Source organism: Leptidea sinapis, chromosome 8 (assembly GCF_905404315.1).
Source record: "Leptidea sinapis chromosome 8, ilLepSina1.1, whole genome shotgun sequence".
Taxonomy (NCBI): Eukaryota; Metazoa; Arthropoda; class Insecta; order Lepidoptera; family Pieridae; genus Leptidea; species Leptidea sinapis.
Window position 1 is genome coordinate 15052983 of NC_066272.1, and position 21585 is coordinate 15074567.

Below are 21585 nucleotides of genomic sequence, written 5' to 3' on the forward strand. Positions count from 1 at the left end.
TAATTAGCAACACTGAGACGACGTTGGCGACACCCATCAGTTCACTGATAAGTTGGTGTTACTGTATTTGTACTTTACAGGAATTCTAAACTTGAAATTTGAATTTCCTTGTACAGTCAGAAAAAAGAGGTTCGTAACATTTTGAAGAAGAAAATATGTTGACAATCAAAAGTCTAGGATGCCAAATAAATAATAATTAAATTTAAAAACTTTGCTTATTGTTGTGAGGTCTGACTATTTAGTTTATACTTGACATTATAAGTTCACGATATATGTATGATTGATTTTTGCTTAAACGCTTCAAACATATCTGTTTTGTTTATAATACCTATTTATTGTTCAGTATAATTATTTTGAACTTATTATTAACTTCAAGGGACAAATGAGACTTTAGATATAATATCAGAAAAAATTACAGTTAACACAAATTATTGATCGGATGAAAGTGAGGATGAGGATGAGTTCAAAAAGTCTGTACTTGAAGAAATTAAAAATTAAGTTTAAAATTCACTATTTATAAAATTATTAAAAAAAGTATAAAAGTATTGTTTTATTTATGTGCTGACCGTACACGTTTGTACACGTGTCACACACACAAATGCAAATATGTCTCGATAGTGATTTACCTGTAGCTCACTATGATTCGTCTCTATTGGCTATCGATAATCAATGGATGAGTCTTACTGGATCATTCCCGCTCATTACGTTAAGACGGTAAGAGGGCCAACCATCAACTTTTAAGACAGGAGCATAGAGAACATTTTTTTTATTCGTTCTTGCGAACAGGCTATAGCCCGGGCCCTTACTGCCTCGTCTTTAGTATTTGTATTTTCGGTATTTATTTTCAATACTTAGCATTTTGAATATTATATCACTAAAGCACACATTGTAATGCTAGTGCTAGTGACCACGACAAATTAAGTACATAGTCGATTCGACTCTAGTATATTTTAATGTATACTATAGTCTATACTCTATGGTGACCTTATGATCAGAAGTACCGTTTGCAAACTGCTGACGTCACGTAGACCGTAATATGACAAGGACACGCTGTAACACATTACAATAATGGAAAAAAAACGTTATGTTTGTAATATTCAATTTCCACATTTTAAAAACCACCGCACGTACATTTGATGAAATAAGTATGTTCAAATTGAAAATAGAACAATGTACGGATCTTAAAAACAATGTAACATAAATCAATCTTGAGGATTTAACGTACATAGTGTTTGTCAACACAAATCTTGCGTCAATATGGCGGAATGACGTCATCGCGTACCTAGAACTAGGAACAAGGAAGTCATAACTCGGCGAACATGTGGATTTCTGGAAAAAAATATGCTTTTTAACAAAGACGCATTATAGTGAGTGCTTTCTACAGAGTAATTTATTTTTCAACACATTTTCTCGTAAAGTTAGTCTTATTACATCGTTCTTACGGCTATAAACCGAACTATAACACACACGTGCATAATACAATTATTCCTACAATGTGAATTAAGTACCTAACCGCAAATTATATGAGAGAAAACAGAGCATTTTCAATTTAACCGGGTAATAGTTTCTTAACAGTAACAACAAAGAGGTTTTATGCCGCTGAAAATCCACGAACATTTTGGAATAAATATGTGTCCTTATGAAAAAACATTTATTATTATCAAATTATTTGTATTTCACAATAATTCGTAATAAAATATATGGATTTTATATCGAAAATTAAAATTTTGAAGTGGACTGTATGGCTAAATGCAATCAATCACCTTATATTTGGCGAGTGCAAAAAAAAAACTTGCGCGCCATTTCCCGGAATTTTCATATTTTGTTTGTATCGCATTTGTTGCTGTGTGGTTAATAATTGTAAAAATGTCACTCTCTAAACAATGGTAAATAAATATATTTCTATTTCTTTCTCTAGTATTTGAATTGGCTCAGTTGACATAATGGAATTATGAGTAATTGGCGGGGCTATAGCTGGGCTCACAAAAAAATTACACTATCTCAATTTAGTAAATAACGTAATGGCCCGACCCGTTCCCCTTTCACTCCCTCGCGCTCGTCCTGTTGCGTCGGTACGGTTTGCAGTTACATTACCGTTAGGTACATGTCGTGATATTTTCGTGATATCACTGGTTTGCTTGTGAAGTTTTCATTGTTATTTTTTGACATTGGTTGTTAATAGTTCTGTAGTTTTAGTTAAAATAAATATGCACTCATTTTACTAAATCTAAATACTTTTATTGATTTTTGATCATTATAATAATTATTATCAGCATCACAACACGACACCTTTACATCGATCTATGATACTGAAACAATAAATCGTTGTTTATTTATTAATATATCCTAGTGATGCTTGTTTTGCACACCGTAACAAAGCGACAATGTGACAGTGATAATGTAACCATGGATAGTATCACTGACCTGTATAAATACCACGGGACAGGCTGTTCCATATGTTTGACAGCAAATTTTTTGTACCTATTTGAAGCGCCACTCGCGAGCGTCCAGAGAACTAATTTTGACATATAATAAAAATGGCTGCGAAAGAACGTACAATACTCTGAAGTATTTTTGCATTTGAATTAATTACGTTCATTTTCCGTGTTATTTATACTTCAGGAATCAACGTAATAAAGTATACATTTTTTTTTGTAAATAGTTTCCCACCATTATCAATGTTGGCTGAGGTTGTCATCACTAGTTTTAGTACCGCAGACTCTCGCTACATGGCCAACAGCGCCAATATGGCGAATATCAAACGGGCACAAAAGCACTATAACAGCCGTCAGTGGTATATAGTAGAGGTTAGTGATTCATAGATGCGGTATATTGCGACAAGTTTATTACGCTATTATACGTTATGTATTCACAAACACAGCTGCTAAGCTAAGCTAAGCCTAGATCTAAGCCACAATATACTTTTATAATCTCAATGATCACCGCGTGTTCTTCAAGTGTATCGGGTGAATGAATCATCTATTTGTTTATTTATGACAATAAGAGACGAGCAGGAGGCTCAGTTGATGGTAATTTACATGCCCTGCGAATTACTCAGGATTCTTGAAATACCGAAAAATTCTGAGCGGCACTACATTTGCACTCGTTACCTTGAGACATAAGATGTTAAGTCTCGTTTGCCCAGTAATTTCACTAGCCACGGCGCCCTTCCGACCGAAACACAATAATGCTTACATTACTGCTTCACAGCATAAAATGGCGCCGTTTTGGTACCCATATTGGAGCCGGCATCCTATGCGAAGGGGCCTCCCACTGGCAAATGTCTAGATCTAAAATAGGTCAATAATTTTTGTACGCGTGTTCTGAATATAAACCAGCCGTAACGATAAAATTCGTGTTTATAAGGATTATGATTGTTCTAAATTCAAGTGTTGCTTCCGATTTTATTTCGGGTTCTATTGCCATGTTTACATGCATTATACTAGTTCGACCTGTATTTATGTACGTACCTAATCTAATCCATCTATATCGGGGAATCTTTAAGTTTTCATCACCTTCAAGACGTTCGTATTATTTGAAAATTTGCGCACGTTCAGGGATGGATGTCAATAGGATATTATGATTTTAATTGTGGCCTTATATCTATAGTATACGACTTACCTACAATTTTATTTAGCTATCTTATGAGCTATCTACTTTTTCTTTCAATGTAAATGTAAATAGTCATAATTAAATCATCAAGATACAGTAAGACATTACTTCATTTCTGTTTACAATATTATAAACTAGTATTTAAACTTTGTAAATATTATTTATACGTAGAATATACTATAAGTGATAATATATCTCAGTTATCTTCTTGTACCTACTTTGTTTACAATAAATTGGCCATCGTGCATTGTGCGCTACATATGACGTACCAATTAGGGGCACCCTTTATTCAGCTTCAACTATTCTTTTTTTTTATGGAAGAGAGGACAAACGAGCGTACGTTTCACCTGATGTTAAGTGATCACCGCCGCCCACATTCTCCTGCAATACCAGAGGAATCACAAGAGCGTTGCCGGTTCTTTAAAAAAGTGTACGCGCTTTTTTTGTAGGTTCAACCGAGTATGTCGTTCTATTTGAACTAATTTTGCGCGTCAAAGCTGTTTGATATAATTTTCGAAAAATAGATAATTTTAAGGATTTTTCTTTGTTAGGCCAAAGAAGTATAACTTCTTGCGTGCATATACATATGAACACACACACTTTTTTGGAATAGAAATTTAAACACTGGAAACAGTTCAATTCATTCAGTTCAAGCAGAAAGAATAAACTATTATACTATAGAGTATTTAATTATACAATAAAATACCAGACAGTATACTTACAATATATACCATGGAATTGATATTGTTATCAATTTAATTTTAATTAACTAAAATAATGCTCCTTAAAAATGTTATATATAATAATAATTAAAGTAAACGCTTTAAAATAATTCAGCGTCGGTTTTACCTATCTAATTAAAGTAATTAGAAAAACTGGTTTTATATTCCGAGTTCCCAGGTAATGGACTATAAAATTTGTTAATAATTCCGTAATTACATCTGAACATGAAAATAATTATTGTATCAGTATATCTACCTAATTATGTCAAGGACTAATTTCTTAACTCTTTATACCTATTTATGTCCTAGTCTAATATTTAAACATCGTTCTATAATAACAGGATTAAAAAGATATTGTTTAATAAAATTGGTGTATGTAATGTGTATTCTTTTTTATTGTCTTTTGGGTTTAAGCTTGATGGTTTTGTTGCTTACACAATTAAATAGTATTAAAAATTAGGCTTGTCCATATTCTGTGGTAAGTCGGGCCGACATTTTCAGATTTCTCCTGAATACTTAAAGTTTATTGCGAGAATATGGGTGCGTGTTTATCGCGCGAATTTTTTTGATCTTGGACGGTTATGTGGAAATACCTCATCATCTTATAAAACCTATGAACCCAACAGACTTGTCCTTATTTCATAGTACACCTTAAAACGTTATCATGTGTATTATTGACTCTTGAGAGGCCTTTTGGACCTAAAATACTGTCTTCTTCTGTGTTTATTTAGAGCATATGAGTAAATAAAACGGAGTAAATCAAACACATGAGAATATGTACTATTCAAGGTTGCAATTATTAAAACAATAAAATAAGACAATCTCAGGGATAGCGCGACACACGTGTCGCGCTATCCCTGAGATTGTCAACTGCCTGTGCGATCGTCAACCGCCAATATCCAGTTTCGCCGCGTACGCCACAAGCAGCCAGTGGACACTCACACGTGCCCCGGATCATTGTAGCAGTGCAACCATTTCGTTTGCTTGTTTGAAGCTTAATCTCTGTAGGTTTGTAGAGAGGCTTTGATACAGTTCAGTGCAGCTCTGTTTCACTGCGACCAATGTGATCTATTGTGATTGTCACTGTTAACTATAGCTCGCTGCTAAGATTGATTCTATTCATGAATCTAATTATATCTTTAGCAGTGAGCTGATGTATCTCAAGTGGTTGAAGGATTGGACTTCCCAAAAAGATGCTGCGTTTATGCATTAAGGGACCACATTCAGTGAGAATGTGTAACAGGGTTTCATTTGCACCATTACATAATCTACATGGTCTACAATCTCTGAGACCTCTCTGTACCGTTTTATTTGCTCGACATGTGCTAAGCAGGTGGTCCAGATTCTCGATGAATTGTTATAATGTTTTACTCAATATAGTATTTATTTCCAGGTACGGATGTATGTCCTATGAAATCAGTGGTCAGACGAATCGGGCAGCAACTATTCGCCGCGCTCAGTACTAAAGGATTGGCAATGCTTGTGAATCATGGAATTGCTGAGGAAAAGGTAATTAACATTATATTAATGTCCATTATATTAGATCCATCTTGTGGGGGGCCTACCAACACTGCGTCTTCCGGTACGTGGTCGCCATTCGAGAACTTTACTGCCCCAACAGTCGTCTGTTCGCCGAACTATTTGCCTTGCCCACTGCCACCTCAGTTTCGCAATCATTTGGACTATGTCGGTAACTGGTTCTCCTACGGATCTCCTCATTTCTGATTCGATCTCGCAGGGAAACTCCGAGCATAGCCCTCTCCATTGCCCATAGTTAGCGACCACGTCTGCGTACCGTAAGTCATCACTGGCAACACACACTGGTTGAAAACCTTCGTCTTCAGACACTGTGGTATTTGGGACGAGAAAATTTTACGGAGTTTCCCGAACGCTGTCCATCCGAGTTGGATTCGACAAGTGACCTCTTTCGCGAAATTGGACCTGCCTAACTGGATTGTTTGTCCGAAGTAGACATACTCGTCGACAATTTCGAGTTTATATAGAGAATTATATTAATCTAATGGTAACAAATTGTATGCATGTAACGAATGGGAACTCTATTAGATCCCGCTGACCGCTGTACGGCTGTCTGTCGCCGGTTTGTAGATATGTAACCCGCAAACTGTATTAGCTAGACAACTGAAGATTTATAAGTCTATGCATAATTATTTGTAAGACTATGTATAATGATTGCTTTATAACAACAAATAATAAAAAGCCAATATGGATAAAAAAGTCGCCACGCAAATTATGACGTCATCTTAAGGCTGAGAGATCTATTGAGCGTACTTAGTCTTTTTCTCAGACTTTACTTACGTAAAACTTTGCTGAGTGTAATAAAATGCAATCTTGACTTTTGTATTCGGCTGTCTTTAGCTTATCCGCATCCTAATTTCAGCTGCCAAATAACTAAAAACGAAATCAAAGATTATGCTAAGCTTACACTCAGCTAAGTTTACTTAAGTAAAGTCTGAGTCAAGTCTAAGTACGCTCTATCGATCTAAGCGTAAGACAGTCATCACTCTTCATTCGAAAAGTGTAAATGTTCGGATCGCGAAATCTAGTGTGTAGTGTATATACATACATATATGTTTATTTAAATAAGTCCAATGTCTTGATGTTTATTTCCAGTGAACTCCTAATGAACATATTTTAATGGGGATTACTTCATGGAGTGCGTTTAGCCCAACATGAGAGATAGGATTTTATTATTATAGATTTTTATTTATAATATTTGTTTTCTATGGACATAGATTCTATGAGAGAATTTATTGACGCACGGTTTGACAGTTCTGCTGTGATACAACTTCATTATAACAACAGGGAGCATATTTTATGAAATAATATTGACAAAATCATAAAATCAAACATATCAAACACAGACTTCAATATAAGTCAGCTGTATGTGAACACATAACAGACCGTAAAAACCACTACATTCGCTTCGACTAAACCAAAAAAAGATAAAAGAGAGAAGATTTTTCCCAAGACTGGTAAGTGAAATTAAAAAACACCCAAATTTCAATAGAGAAGACTGTCTAAAATTATCTAACACCTGGGATCCAATAATCTCTAAATTAAAACCCACAACTACACATACCAAAAAGAAGAGGACACTGTCAGTAAATTTTGCCAAAAACCTACAGCAAATCTGTCTACAGCAAATACCACCTCCGAGGCAATAAATGGCGCTAAACACACAAAATATACTCTCTTGACTCATGTCATCTGCAGTCCCCCTGAAAACGAGACCTGGAAAGGTCTTGAAACGTCGGGTTAACTAAAATAATAATAAATACGTAAATTTTACGCAAAAATCTAATGTAACGTTTTAGTCATTGCGGTTTTCAAGGAGCTTTCTTCCTCGTACTACAAAGCTGTGGAATGAACTTCCTTGTGCGGTGTTTCCGGGACGGTACGACATGGGTACCTTCAAAAAAAGCGCGTACTCCTTCCTTAAAGGCCGGCAACGCTCCTATGAATCCTCTGGGGTTGCAAGAGATTGTAGGCGGCGGTGATAACTTAACAACAGATGACCCGTACGCTCGTTTGTCCTCCTATTCCATAAGAAAATGTAAAAACAAAGTTACAATTACACGCGTTTTAATCCTTTAAAAAGTGTTTTATTTAAAAATCATAAAAAACAGTATTTTATTTATTACGTACAGAACAACGTCTGTCGGGTCAGCTAGTATATATACATGACCCGAGAGAACTAAACTAGAGCGAATTATCATGTTAGTGTGTTTTAAACAAAAGCAGATTAGCCTTTCACTTACAGATTCTAGTGAAACTAATTAGCACTTGCTAAACTAAAGGTCTTACGATTTCATTCGAATTAACACTGACTCGTGTTCTTTTAGCTTTCTTTTTTGTTCTCACATAATATAGGACCAATATCTATAGTAAAATAACATTTCTTTAGAGATTTTAAAAAATGTCACCAGAAGAGGGCGCAAGTACGTATAAAAACCTGTAGGAATCATTTCCCTTTATCTGGATTATATAGACTTATGTCTGGTCTCTTTGTTTATGTTATTTCAACAGTAATCACGTTTCGATTTTCTAAAAAATTTAATCTAATTCAAATGATGGTAATTGATAAGCCCTACCCATTACTGGCGCTCAGGATTCTTGAAAAACCTAAGAATTCTTAGCAGCACTAATTGCGCTCGTCACCTTGAGACATAAGATGTTAAGCCTCATTTGCCCAGTAATTTCATTAGCTATGGCGCCCCTCAGGCGGAAATACAATAATGCTTACTAATTACTGCTTCACGACAGAAAAAGGCGCCGTTGTGCTACCCATAATCTAGCCGGCATCCTGTGCAAAGGAGCCACTGGTAAATGCCCTAGGTCGCCTCTTAAGACACCCGGGGAATTACAGGGCAGGAAATCGATTGGAAACCAATGTGGCTAAAAGTGAGGAATTTGTATTTCGAAAATATTTGATGTGTTTTACGCATAAAAAATAACCAAACAGCATGCAAAATAGACACCTACAAGTGGATCATTTCAGACGTGTCGAATTTCATTCAACAAGAGATTTGATGCAACATTGGAAAGGTGTCAAGCTTTTGTTCGAATCGATTTTTATCGCTTTGATTTCACTCAAAGTTTATTCAGACAGTTTTAATCGTATGCGGCTTAGCACATGATCAGCTAAAACCCTTGGCTTGTCAAAATCGTATTTGTCAGGTTTACTGGCAATTTGTCACAGATAAAAGAATACCTTGTAATTTATTTTACACGTTGATAACAAAATTGAGTTAGCCCTTTTTCCTCAAATTAATATGTGGTGTATTATTATACACGTTGGATTGCAGTATCATGGAATTCGAAAACCTTACATGGGAATTTGAAAGACACTAATTTGTAACGTCCAAAATGGGACAATCTGTAGCCCCATTCTGGTAACATAACGAGAAAAGGATCGAAGCGTTCTTTTGTCAAAATAGCACATTACGCACCTAGGGAGAAAAGAAGGTCATTTTCATCCGTGGAATATTCGCTCCGGTTCCGGTGGCAATCGCGGGTTTTTTTTCCCACCTGGACGAAAAGCTCGCGAATCTCAAGAGAATCGGCCACTTTCGTACCTCGTACCAAGGACTAAAAGCTTTTCATCAAGGTGGGAAAAAAAGATAAATTTCGTATTCTTGTGACGCAAATTGACGTTTCAGTTCCGATTGTGACGAAGTAACGTTGTGATTTAGGGACATCATATGAAGCGTATTTTTGTCATAAGATCGAACCTCAACTGTTGGGAGATGCGCATTCTGCATAATTTGTAGATGCGTACAGTCATTCCTCATGAGTATTTTTATCTTCTCATGTGCCTATTCTGCAAAATTTTGACGATTGGTTTTGTTGATAACTTAAAACATCATAATAGAGCATAAATAATAATCCTTTTAGCAGTCGTAGAAATAATTTAGATTCGGTAGAACAATTTTGGTAACTTTGTATGAGCCTGTCGTTCAAATGTTAACGCGCGGCTCTGAATCTGTTAACGTTCTAGGGAAATTATAGGAGAATACGTATCTAGAGCAGAAACTGGATAGGATCGGATTTTGAATAGCACTACTGTAGACCTAAGATACAGGTTCGGGCTTAGTTTAGGCTCCAGTGTCTCGAAATTGTGTATTTCACTATACAAATTAAATTTGTAACCAAGATTTATGGACGATGCGGGACTCGAAATTGGTAAGAGCGTGTGATCGTGTCTGGTCGCGAGAAATTAGTGTGCCCAAATAAAGGGTCAAAGTCTTTTAAATATCATATTTCATCATCATTTTCATTACAATTTCAGTTGAAGGCTGTATATGCGGATCTGGATAACTTCTGCGCCCTCCCGGAAGGATGTCAGGCTCAGTACCTCCGGAACCCGGTCAACAAACACGGCTACGTCCGACCTGGAACGGAACAATTCGATACTACTAAAAAGGTACGTCAACACAACCTTTTGTTGCCACTCATTGAAGTACAATAAACAACTGGACTCGATTCACGTTAAAAAATTGTCTGAAGAAAACTCTGCTTACGCGTCTGTGAGGCAGATCTTTCGTTCAGTTGTGTTTCGACCGCGCTTTGAATACAACGCCACGCAATGACAAAGTGTTCAGTGAAAACTATGGAGTGTCGTATTTCAAGTATGTGCCCGTTTAAACTAACAAAATTATGTAACTAATTTGACGCTTTTAAACATTTTGCAAATAATATAATATAAATAATAATAACATTTCAACTGCTAAAATAAAATACATCGCCGACGAAATGTGAGTTACTCACGCCATTTAATAGTAATGATAAAACTGACGTCAAAGCTCAAAAATAATTGTAAAGATATTAATTTTTGTATAATAGATCACTTTTACAACACATAAGTAATATTTCCCTTTTTGAAAGGATATAACATATGCATACAAATGCTTCCAGACGCTTTCTGTCTTAGATGATTTATATGCCTAGATACTGAACTTGCTGTTAGACAACGCATGACATTGTTGGCAAGCATTATTACTTTAGTGTGCATGACAGCTACGTCTTACACTCGCGATTTGTTAGGAACTTTGTTTCGGTGTGCGTGCGTTGCTGAAAATAGAGGCTAACGATTCGCCGCAATTTTTTTCGACGTTCTTACAGCTGTCTCAGTCTATTTACACGTATAAATTATCCAAGGTTTCTGACACACGCTACGGCTCCTAAAGAGTCTTTATTCATAAAAGTTTTAAGCCTAGCCAATACAGGAAACAACCTTAAATTGCAGCTTGTATTTGCAGTTATTACCAAAAAAAAGTAAAACTGACTTTCGCCTTCTGATACCGTTATTTGATTGACCTAAAAATTTTGTGTCATTAATTATTTAGTACCGGTTTTTTCTGCACGCACAACAGCTAACTAGGAAAAGAGTTTGAATGAGAAATAAAGATAGAAACACCATTTTTTTTTACTTTTGTCTAGTTTCTTTGATGTGCCAATAAAGGTCCGTTTACATTTGAAGTTCATTATTAAATCGAAAAATTAAAATTACATATTTCCGTTTTTCTATTCTAAAAGTTTTCATTAATTAAACCGCAAAGGAATTAAGAAGTTGAAATAGTCCTTTTTATAACTGTTTAGCATTTAAAGTGTTACTTCCAATGCAGATATTTATTTAAATTAACTTTTTGTGTACTAAGTACTTAGCTGAGGTCTATAAAGCGTGCTTAAACTTTGCTCAGACTATACTTACCTACGTAAAACTTAACTGAGTGTAAGCTTAGCTTAATATTTGATTTCGTTTTTATATTCTTTTGACAGATGAAATTACGGTGAGCTTAAGCTAATGCAAAAGTCAAGTTCACGTTTTATCACGTTTTGGTAAATTTTACGTAAGTTAAGTCTAAGCAAAGTCTGAGTACGCTATATAAATCTCAGCCTTAGTGACAATCTCTCTCTCATCTCAATTAGTAGACAACCGATGCAAACAGGCCAGGTTTATTACTTTAGTGTGCCTGACAAGCTACGTCTTACACGCGCGATTTGTATGTTACTTTGTGTTAGTGTGCGTGCATAAAATTGAGATTAACTATCAACCTCAATTTTTTTCGACGTTTTGACAGTTTTTACAGTTTATCTAGACGTAAAAATAATCTAAGATGTTTAATATAATGTCAAATGTGAATATAATTATTGTGGACCTTGCATTTGTGTATCCAATTACTTAAACAATGAGGTTAGTGTACGTAATGAGTGCTAGCGGCTGTCTAACTGTAAAACACTTTCACTTCAGGAGTTGCGTCACTCGTTCAACATCACGACCCTGTCTGCTGCCGCGATGCCCGCCCAGGAGGAGGTGCCTGAGTTCACGACCCACACCTTCCCACTGGCTCACGACCTCACCAACCTCTCCAGAGTACTCTTGCAAGCCTTGGCGTACGCTTTTGGTAATACATATATTATTATTAAATATAACACTAGCTGACCCAGCTAAAGTTGTACATATAAAGAAGATATAAAGTAATAAAATAAATTTTTGGTGTATAAAAAAATAGATGACGACCGATTCTCAGAACTACGAAATATATCGTATATAAAATTTATCATACTACAATAATCATTACATTCGATTACCATCTTGCAACTCTATTGCGTATCTGTGGATGGAATAGAATAACATTAAAATCTCGATACAATGATAGGTGTTTATCGTAGATGGGTGATAATTTAGGGTTGTATGTATTTTTTAATGTTGTATCTTTTATTTTTTATAAGTAATACATTGTATAGCAATATTCAAAATTTTTCTATAGATTCGGCAGCGGGTTCCTCACTAAATTCTTTAAAATTTGGTTCCACATATAACTTTCCAGGGTTTTTTTTTTCATTACAATGAATTGTGATGTCACATGCAAAATTCCTAAAACGTGACATTTCATTAGCCTTTCCCCTTAAAGTGTGACGTAATTTATGGATGGCCCCCTTTTTATGCTGAAAATGTCCCCAGTGACGTATAAAAGATTGAATACGCCAGAAACTAAACCACATTATTGAATTGGTGCTAATGAAATATATTTTTTGTTAATTATTATAATCATATTGTTTTTATCGCGAGTCAATTAGTTGCCACTATAAAAGATGTTTTCAGTTAAATATTAATCTTTTTATCATTAGCATACTTTAAAAGTCATAATAGGCATTTATTATGTCAAAATTGATTCGTTTACAATTGTTTTTGATGTCATTTCTAATACTACTACCGATTTGGAATGGTGAGAGATTTGGAATTGGAGCAAATGGCGCTCTCGCCATTTGCTTCTTACGCCGCTTCTTCTCTCTCCTCTGAGAGAAACTCTCCCGGTATTCCTTTTTTGCGTTCTTTTTAATAAAATATTATACAATATTGTACTGTCATTGTTATTGCTATAAAATCATAATCTAGTCCCAGGTTGTCCGACCACTTAGATATTCAGCTGTGGAGTAGTTGGTTTTACGACAGAGCCATTTTTTAATAAAATCACATCGTCCAGGCCTATGACCTTTAAGCTATTTTTTATGAAAATAAGGGACGAGACGAGCAGGACGTTCAGGTGATGGTAATTGATACGCCCTGCCCATTACAATGCAGTGCCGCTTAGGATTCTTGATAATCCCCAAAAATTCTGAGCGGCACTACAGCTGCGCTCGTCACCTTGAGACATAAGATGTTAAGTCTCATTTTCCCAGTAGCTACGGCACCCTTCAGACCGAAACACAGTAATGCTTACATATTACTGCTTCACGGCAGAAAAAGTCTGCCACTGGTAAATGGCGAAGTATCCTCAGTGAGGTAGGTCCTCTGCCTGGATATTGAGGGCTTTGAGGCATCCCGCCCTCATTGGTGTGAGACTCCAGAAGAATGTGTTTAGGATCTTCGTAGGCCTCTTGGTAAAATCTATCTGTTTTTACAAGACTCCTCATCCTTACAAGTCCTCATCTTTGTGAAGGCGGTTGTAATAGGCTGTTCATAAATTATGACTTAACAAAAAATTATATAAAATTCTAGGTCTTCCGCCAGCCACTCTCCTCGCGTGTCATGCCGGTATGCTGCAGAGTGATGGATGCAACCCATCTTGCATGCAGCTGCTTTACTATCCCCCCGTCCCCCCGGAAGACAAGGGACCGTGCTGTCAAGACGCTGTGGCCTACACCCGCTGTGGAGCCCACTGCGATCGATGTACTTTTACTTTGGTTGCGCAGGACTCCGAAGGCGGACTTGAAGTGAGTATTTGAGGTGAAACTTATTTAAGCGACGTATAAGAGAAATTTTATAGCAATGTCGTCACGATTTTCGGTTACGCGCCATGTTGTTTTTGCTGACATTCATTAATGGTCAATAACAACATTATATTCATATGTGCGTACTTGTTATATAGTCTTGAGCTTTAGTTCGTAAGACGGCTTTAATTAAAATTTATATATCGTTGATTATTATTAAGTTTTACTTCAATTGCCCGTAATGATTACACGCACACTCTTGTTTTTTGTTTCTGGTATAGGGGGGGGGGGGGGGGGGGGTCTTAAACTTACCTAATGCTACTTGACACAAAACTAGAGGAATTACAGAAGATGTATTAACAGTAACAATCACAATCACCACAGAAAGGCTTCTGCTGTCTATGGACAATCCTTGAGAAAATGTATTGAAGTAGGCGTTACTTTGTGGGAATCCATGATTATCCAAATGATTTCGCCAAAATTTGGTACGAGACCAGTCTCGTGCCAGATTTTGGCGAGACAACGCGTCCTTAGGATGCCTCGTGTAGAGGCGAAACACGTGTCGAATTGTTTAAAGACAAATATTGGCGGAATTAACACTAAAGAAAACTCAAATCATTTGGATAATCCTTGAGAACCTAACTGGAAGTGAAATTCCGATAGTTTTAATATTTTTATATACTCAAATATCGTAGACCCTCCATGATGCGTTCAAGAACCGCACATTATAACCACCATATAAATAGACTGATTTGTTAGAACAAATTTCTTATCTGTAAAAATTTTATAATTGCTTATTAATAACATTGATTTCGATACTACTATAACAAGTCAAGTATCAACTACAAGGTATATGGAGTTTGAAAGCAAGTACTGTTATGAAGTTATATTTGATGAACCCTGTGTGAGAGTGAGATAACTATCCTTACACAAAAACCTAAGTGCGAGAAAGAGACGGAATAGATGGTCCGTGAAACCGTTTTTAACCAATTTAGTGTCCATTTGTCTCCTGTCAAACTGGACCACATTGTGTGGTGATTTTTTGTGTGATACATCTACTGTAATTCCTTTGTCTGTCTGTGACAACAGGTGGTTTAATTAGAGATAATGGAAGACTGTTCATTTACAGGGTCTGTTTGTTGATTTCAGGTGAAGTTGAATGGAAGTGATAAGTGGCAGGCTGTTGGTCATCTCCCGGGAGCAATACTAGTTCAGACTGGTGAACTGCTAGCTTCCTGGACTACCAACCTCTTGCCAGCTCTTGTTAGTATTTATGAACAATTTGAGTTGATTTCTGCTACTTCTGGGATTAATTAAATTAGTAACGGAAATATATGTACGATGCGGCAATCGAATCCGCGACCTCTCGGGTTCCTTCCGAGCGCTCTTCCAACTAACCGTTTGACGTATGGTTCGTAAATCTTGGTATTACTTGTTCAACTCTCGGGTTGTGGATGAGAGGTAAAAATTTGATTTTATTGCTGCCCTTCAGCCAAATTTTTTTTATGACAAAAAGGGACAAGACGAGCAGGATGTTTAACTGATAGTAATTGATACGCACTGCCCAGTATAATGCAGTGCCGCTCAGGATTCTTGAAAAACTCAAAATTGCGCCCGTCACCTTGAGACAGATGTTAAGTCTCATTTGCCCAGTCATTTCACAAGCTACGGCGCCTTTACACATTACTGCTTCACGACAGAAAATGGCGCCGTTGTGGTAGTAAACCCATAATCTAGCCGGAATCCTGTGCAAAGGAGCCTCCCACTGGTACTGCACCTGATATAATTAATTTGTTGTTCGTTTAATGTCCTAATAGACCAGTGCCGAAGCTTTTGAAAATGATAAAAAATGAAACAAAATAATAGTTGGATGAAACCCATTGGTAAAGACGAGAATATAACAAAAATTAAGGGAAAAATAAATTACGGGCGATCTGAGATCGGGAAGTGGAAAAGGGGGGGTGTTTTAGGGTAAAAAATGGTTTATCTCGATTTCCGGCAAAACTATAAGTCCTATGGCAAAAAGTAAGTGACAAAGTTGTAGGTAATAAAGAGATCTACAGCTTTTGTATTTACACTTTTTTCACATAACTTCAAAGTTTATGTGAAAAATTTACAAAAACAAGTTTTTGGTTTTTTATTTTTATCTTTTCCAAAAAAAAAATCGTTCACGAAATATTGTAAAAAGTTTGCTTAATGCCTTTTGATGGCCATAAATTTTTCGAACACTTACAATTATAATTTATATTTTTTACAACATTGGAAATTAAAGGTTTTAACGAATAGAAATCACATAAACTTTTTTAAAAAAGCTGATATTTGGACGGGTGAATTTTTGATTGAAAATAAGGGTTCTTTTCCGATATTTGAGTCAAAATAAGGTGAAAAAATAAATATTTAAATTCAAATAAATTACAGTGTTTTTGGGACATAATTTTTTTTTTTTGTAAAAGATAAAAATATAAAACCAATTACTTGGTTTTTTTAATTTTTGGAAAAGTGTAAATACAAAAGTTGTAGATCTCTTTATTACCTACAACTTTGCCGATTAACTTTTTGCCATAGGACTTGTTGTTTTGCCGGAAAACGAGATAAATCATTTTTTACTCTAAAACACCTGTCTTCCACTTCCCGATCTCAGATCGCCCGTAATTTATTTTTCCCTTAATTTTTGTTATATTCTCGTCCTTTACCAATGGGTTTCATCCTACTATTATTTTACTTGGTTTCAAAAATTATCGACCCTGGTCTATAGAGTTCTCATAAAGAACTTGAAATGAAATGAAATTCATATATTTATATGAGGCGTAGTAACATAGTTCTTAACAATAATTGTTAGATGCACAACACAATTCGCCAATAAATCGGCATACAAATATTTGACTGTCAACATTACAATTACTTTATTTATACGTCTGTAATACACATTACATAGCTATAATTCAGTAATATAATAAAACAAAAAAACAAAAGTTAGCAGGTACCACTTTGAATTTTTTATGCATTATTGTTTTAAGCATCTCTTTAATATTTTTTGGAAGGTGATAACGTTTGCGTTATTTTCATGAAGCTGCTACAATATTCCAGATGCACCGCGTGGTCGTTCCGTCGGGCACGTACGCACGCGCTCGCGGCCGCCATTGCGTCGCGTTCTTCTGTCACCCCGACGAGGACGCCGCCATCCCCCCGCTGGCGGCGCGGCCCCCCGCGCCCGCGCCCCCCGCCCTCGCCCCGCACCTCACGCTGCACCACAGACTGCTCAACGCCGCTCACCACATCCAGAAACGCTTCCGGGAGACGTACGCGTGACTAGCGCGCTCTAGTGGCAAAAGATCGCGAAAAACTATTGGCTGATTTACGCGGCGGTGTGGCCGATTTTAAACGATTTCTATGCATACAATACTTATAACCGAAGTTCAGAATTATTGACGAGTAAATTTATTACGTACGATATCCGTTAGACAGGTATGGCTATTATTTTTGGCTGCATTTAGTGCTCGACCGACGGTCAGCGCTAACTATGAAATGTATGAACGCATTCATTCCGGCGCTGATGAATTGCTGACGAGGATCGTCGATGGACCTCGTCGGTCCGCTGACGCGCTATAGCGATATATCAGTGCGACGCTGACCGAGCGACTGACCGTCCGCACGTGTGTAACATCATAAACAAAAATTCGTGTTCGGGCAATTTCGAATATATTGTATAAATTTCTCCTCCAATTTGACGCTCTATAATAATTGAGTAAAAATGATATTATCTTCTCCGTCATTTATTCCGTAATCGTTTGCGAAAGTAGTACACACATAATATATTTTATTTAAATCCTCTATTAAAGATTCAGAAACAGTTAGCTTATTACCAACATTATAACACCCAATATTCTAATAACCATTACATCATCCAAAAGAGTGTTGTACTGAATTTCATAACAACACTCCTATGTTTTTTTTATCCCCTCACGCGCAAAGAGTTTCAACATACAGCCACATTCTTATTGCTCGATGCGTGGTATCTGTATGAATTTCAAAAAAAGTACATTTTCGTATACACGCGTTCCACACTCCCAGAACATCGCGCGCTGTAAAAAAAAGTACGTTATTCAAATCCCCGCCATTTTTCTTCGATATTTTTATTGTTTTGTTTACAAAAAATAAGCGATTCATTTTAAACGTTGCAAAAGAACATTATATTCGAGTGAATTTTAATTATAGCACTAAACAAAAGGAAAATACTACCAAAATATATAATTGTTTCATTAATACTTAGTTTATATGTATATAATCTGTAATTAATGATATTAGGTTACTACTACGACTGGTGTTTAATGTTAGCAGTAAGCTAACTGTTCCAGAATCTTTTAGAGGATTCATATTCTGGGTGTAGATAAAGTCTTGTATGCAACTGTTGATAATTAGGTATTAAAACACTCGTGTGATAATATTATCACATTCGTGTTTTAATACCCCTTATTACACAACAGTTGCATAAATAACTATAAAATGGATTCATTTTTCTTCGCAATTGTACACGCGCAAGTTTGCTGTCAGCTGAGCAACTAAATGCAGCCTTAAGGTTCACATATTATTGTTTGTAATTTTTATTGAAATAGTGTTAAAAAATTACACAGGATGTAAGTAATATTAAGTAATAAGTTTTACTCAAAAAGCTTAAGGGGGCTTTTATCTTGTAATATTGGTCAATAATGGATTTTGTTTTGAACTGTAGCCTCTTTGGCAACGCTTAATAAAACTGTGAATATTGACATTATTTTTTGTTTGCACACTTCATTAAAACTTGTTGTGGGCATTATACAGTTTGCAGAATTCTAGGTCTCTTGTTTAAAACATGGTACAGTTTCACTGGAATGCAATATCTACTTAATTCATAATAATTGTAAAATTCACATATCTGAGTCATCATATGATTTTTTTCTCTTGGTAACAATTTTTTAAACATTTGAACTTACAGAAAAAGCCTCCATACCTATATCATTTATAAACTATTCGTATAAATAAAAAGGAAATAATTGGTATGCCTGACTAATTTATATCTTATTCATTTCTTTGATGATTATTAATCGATTATAGTTCTTACTTAACGTAAAGTTGCATTATATTAGCATTTTCGTACGGATACCTCATTTATAATTTGAGTATTTATTAGATTTAATAAGTTTGAAGCGAGTTTTGTCCACTATTGCGTTGTAAAGGATTGCAGTCCAGATTTTTGTTGCCTCGGTATTATTCACGTACTTACTATACGTAAAGTATTTTATAGCGTAGGTACATAGATTAAGGTTTATTTTATTGATTTTTATAAGAGCTCTTATTTGATTGATTTTCTAATTATTCACAGCACAATGGCCGTTAAAACGTGAATGGTTACTGCAAAAGAAGTTCTCCGGTTAGAAACCTAGATAATTTATATATATAGATATCTATGACAGCTGTGAAAACGTCGAAAAAAATTTAGTTTTGAAGTAACCTCTATTTTGAGCAAACAAGCACAAAGTGTCACAAAAATCGCGTGTGTAAGACGTAGCTTGTCACGCACACTAAAGTAATAAACCTAGCTTGTTTTTATCGGTTGTCTAACAGCAAAAGACTATCTAGACGAATAAATTATTTATGGTATAAACGTGAAAAAATAGCTGCTATTTTTAAAACGATTTCTACTGGCGCGTTTCGGTATAATCCAATAGACATCTTGCCGAAACAATTATTTTAAGCGAAGTTTATCATTCCCAATTGATAAGGCTTATTTAGTTCATATCTACAGTTGATTGGTGTATGTAATTTTTATATTTAGAGCTTTTCAATGTCATTTTTTCTTAAGGAGTTATTTTAATTAGCAATTAGCGGTGTGATGACACATATCCTATTGTTTTTCTGTTAAATATTATATTATATAGCCTTGTGTTCTCGCTTCTGCATTTCTTATATTAAGTCGTACTTAAAATGTTTTTATTTTACATTTATCTGTATACATCGTGTGATTATATTAATATTAGCTCAATTTTTTCTATATACCTTAGTATTGACTGAAAAAATTGAAATTAAAAATTATAGATACTTAATTTTTCAGACACAGTTTTATAAATAATATATAAGTGAAGTATGATTCACGACCAAGTGCCTTGTTTTGTTGAAATTTTGACTACACAAATTTATTTGGTTTTACTTTAATAAACATTTTCATGACCTAACAACAAATTTGGTTCGACAGTTTCTTTTAGCTATTTGACAAAAATAGCTTCCTTAAGCGGGGTTTTCACTATCCAACTACATTCAGACTCGTGCCTACTCGTATAATGTAAACGCGCACTCTGAAGAGGGCTTGAAATCCAAGTGCGCGTGCGCGCGCGAGAAAACAAAATGGCGTCATTTATGAATAAGTGGATTAAAAGATTGGCTCGCACAGGACCTCTAATAGGTCTGTCTTCTGTATTTTTGGTTAGTTAAATTTTGTTGCTATAGTTTTTAGTTAAATTTAATTAATATAAAATCTTATGCCTCTCGCAGCAAGAAATCAGTTGCTGTCACATTGATTGTGTAAAGACAAGCGCTTTCGCACTACGTCTGATCTGAATCGTAGAACTATTTCTATGGTAGTTTACGCACTAGATCTGGCTTCCGTCATCCGATTTCATTCCGTCAACCGTAAGAAATGTTTTCACGGACTACACGTGTTTTTACGGACACGGATCGGACGTAGTGCGACAGCGCTCTAATTCGGTTGTGTATAAAGCGGAATTTAATTTGTACTCCGTGAAAGTTAAAATGCATTCGATTCGAGTCTCCGCGGATAGTGAAAACTCGCTTTAACGTTGTAATATTATTGGAAGTAGATTTAATCTGATTCATAGAATTGTGTTTTAGTTGATTTTTATTATTTTACGTTACAACTGTCATTATGTTTTTTGATGGCGGGCTACTGCATAGTATTAAATATTAAATAGCTAAAATAAAGAGTTATATATAACATATCGTATTATTTTATTTCTCTTAAGAATACACTGCCAGACGTACTTAAAAGAATTTATGACCGTATTAAATATATTAATTAAATGTTTGAATTAATCTGGCGATTAATCTAACTCAGATCAAAACAAGCTAATAGATGAATAATCCAACTTTAGCTCAACTTTCGTTAATCGCCAATTTATATATTATAATTATACGCAAAATGTTATATTAATTAGTTATTTAAGTAGTCAATTGACTTTTTATAACTTAATACAGCGTACCAAATTGACATTTGTTGGAAGAAAAAACTTTACGAAATTGTATTATTTTTGTCCCTGTTTCGTACTTATGTTGTGGATATTTGTCTTTTTTTTTAAATAAAACTTAATAAAGGCCCAATGTTTGTTTTATTTTTGTATTATATAAGATAAAATAAGAATGTGTATGCTTATGTTAAAAGTTATAACTACTTCTTTAGCAAAGAACAAATCTTTAATGTAGCGAAATTGTTAAATAATCGAAGAAAAACATTTTTTTATACAGTAAA

General features: G+C 35.3%; 1 protein-coding gene across 1 annotated transcript in view; it reads left to right on the plus strand.

Moving 5' to 3' along the window:
• The window catches only part of LOC126965718 (uncharacterized), a 56789-nt gene extending 35352 nt beyond the window's left edge, over positions 1-21437 (plus strand). The window contains exons 2-7 of the mRNA XM_050809469.1: positions 5728-5843; positions 10144-10278; positions 12106-12259; positions 13858-14072; positions 15219-15332; positions 17157-21437. Of these exons, the coding sequence (XP_050665426.1) occupies positions 5728-5843; positions 10144-10278; positions 12106-12259; positions 13858-14072; positions 15219-15332; positions 17157-17378 (956 nt within the window). The 3' untranslated portion in view covers positions 17379-21437. The remainder of the gene's footprint in view (positions 1-5727; positions 5844-10143; positions 10279-12105; positions 12260-13857; positions 14073-15218; positions 15333-17156) is intronic.
• Positions 21438-21585: the final 148 nt, after the last annotated feature.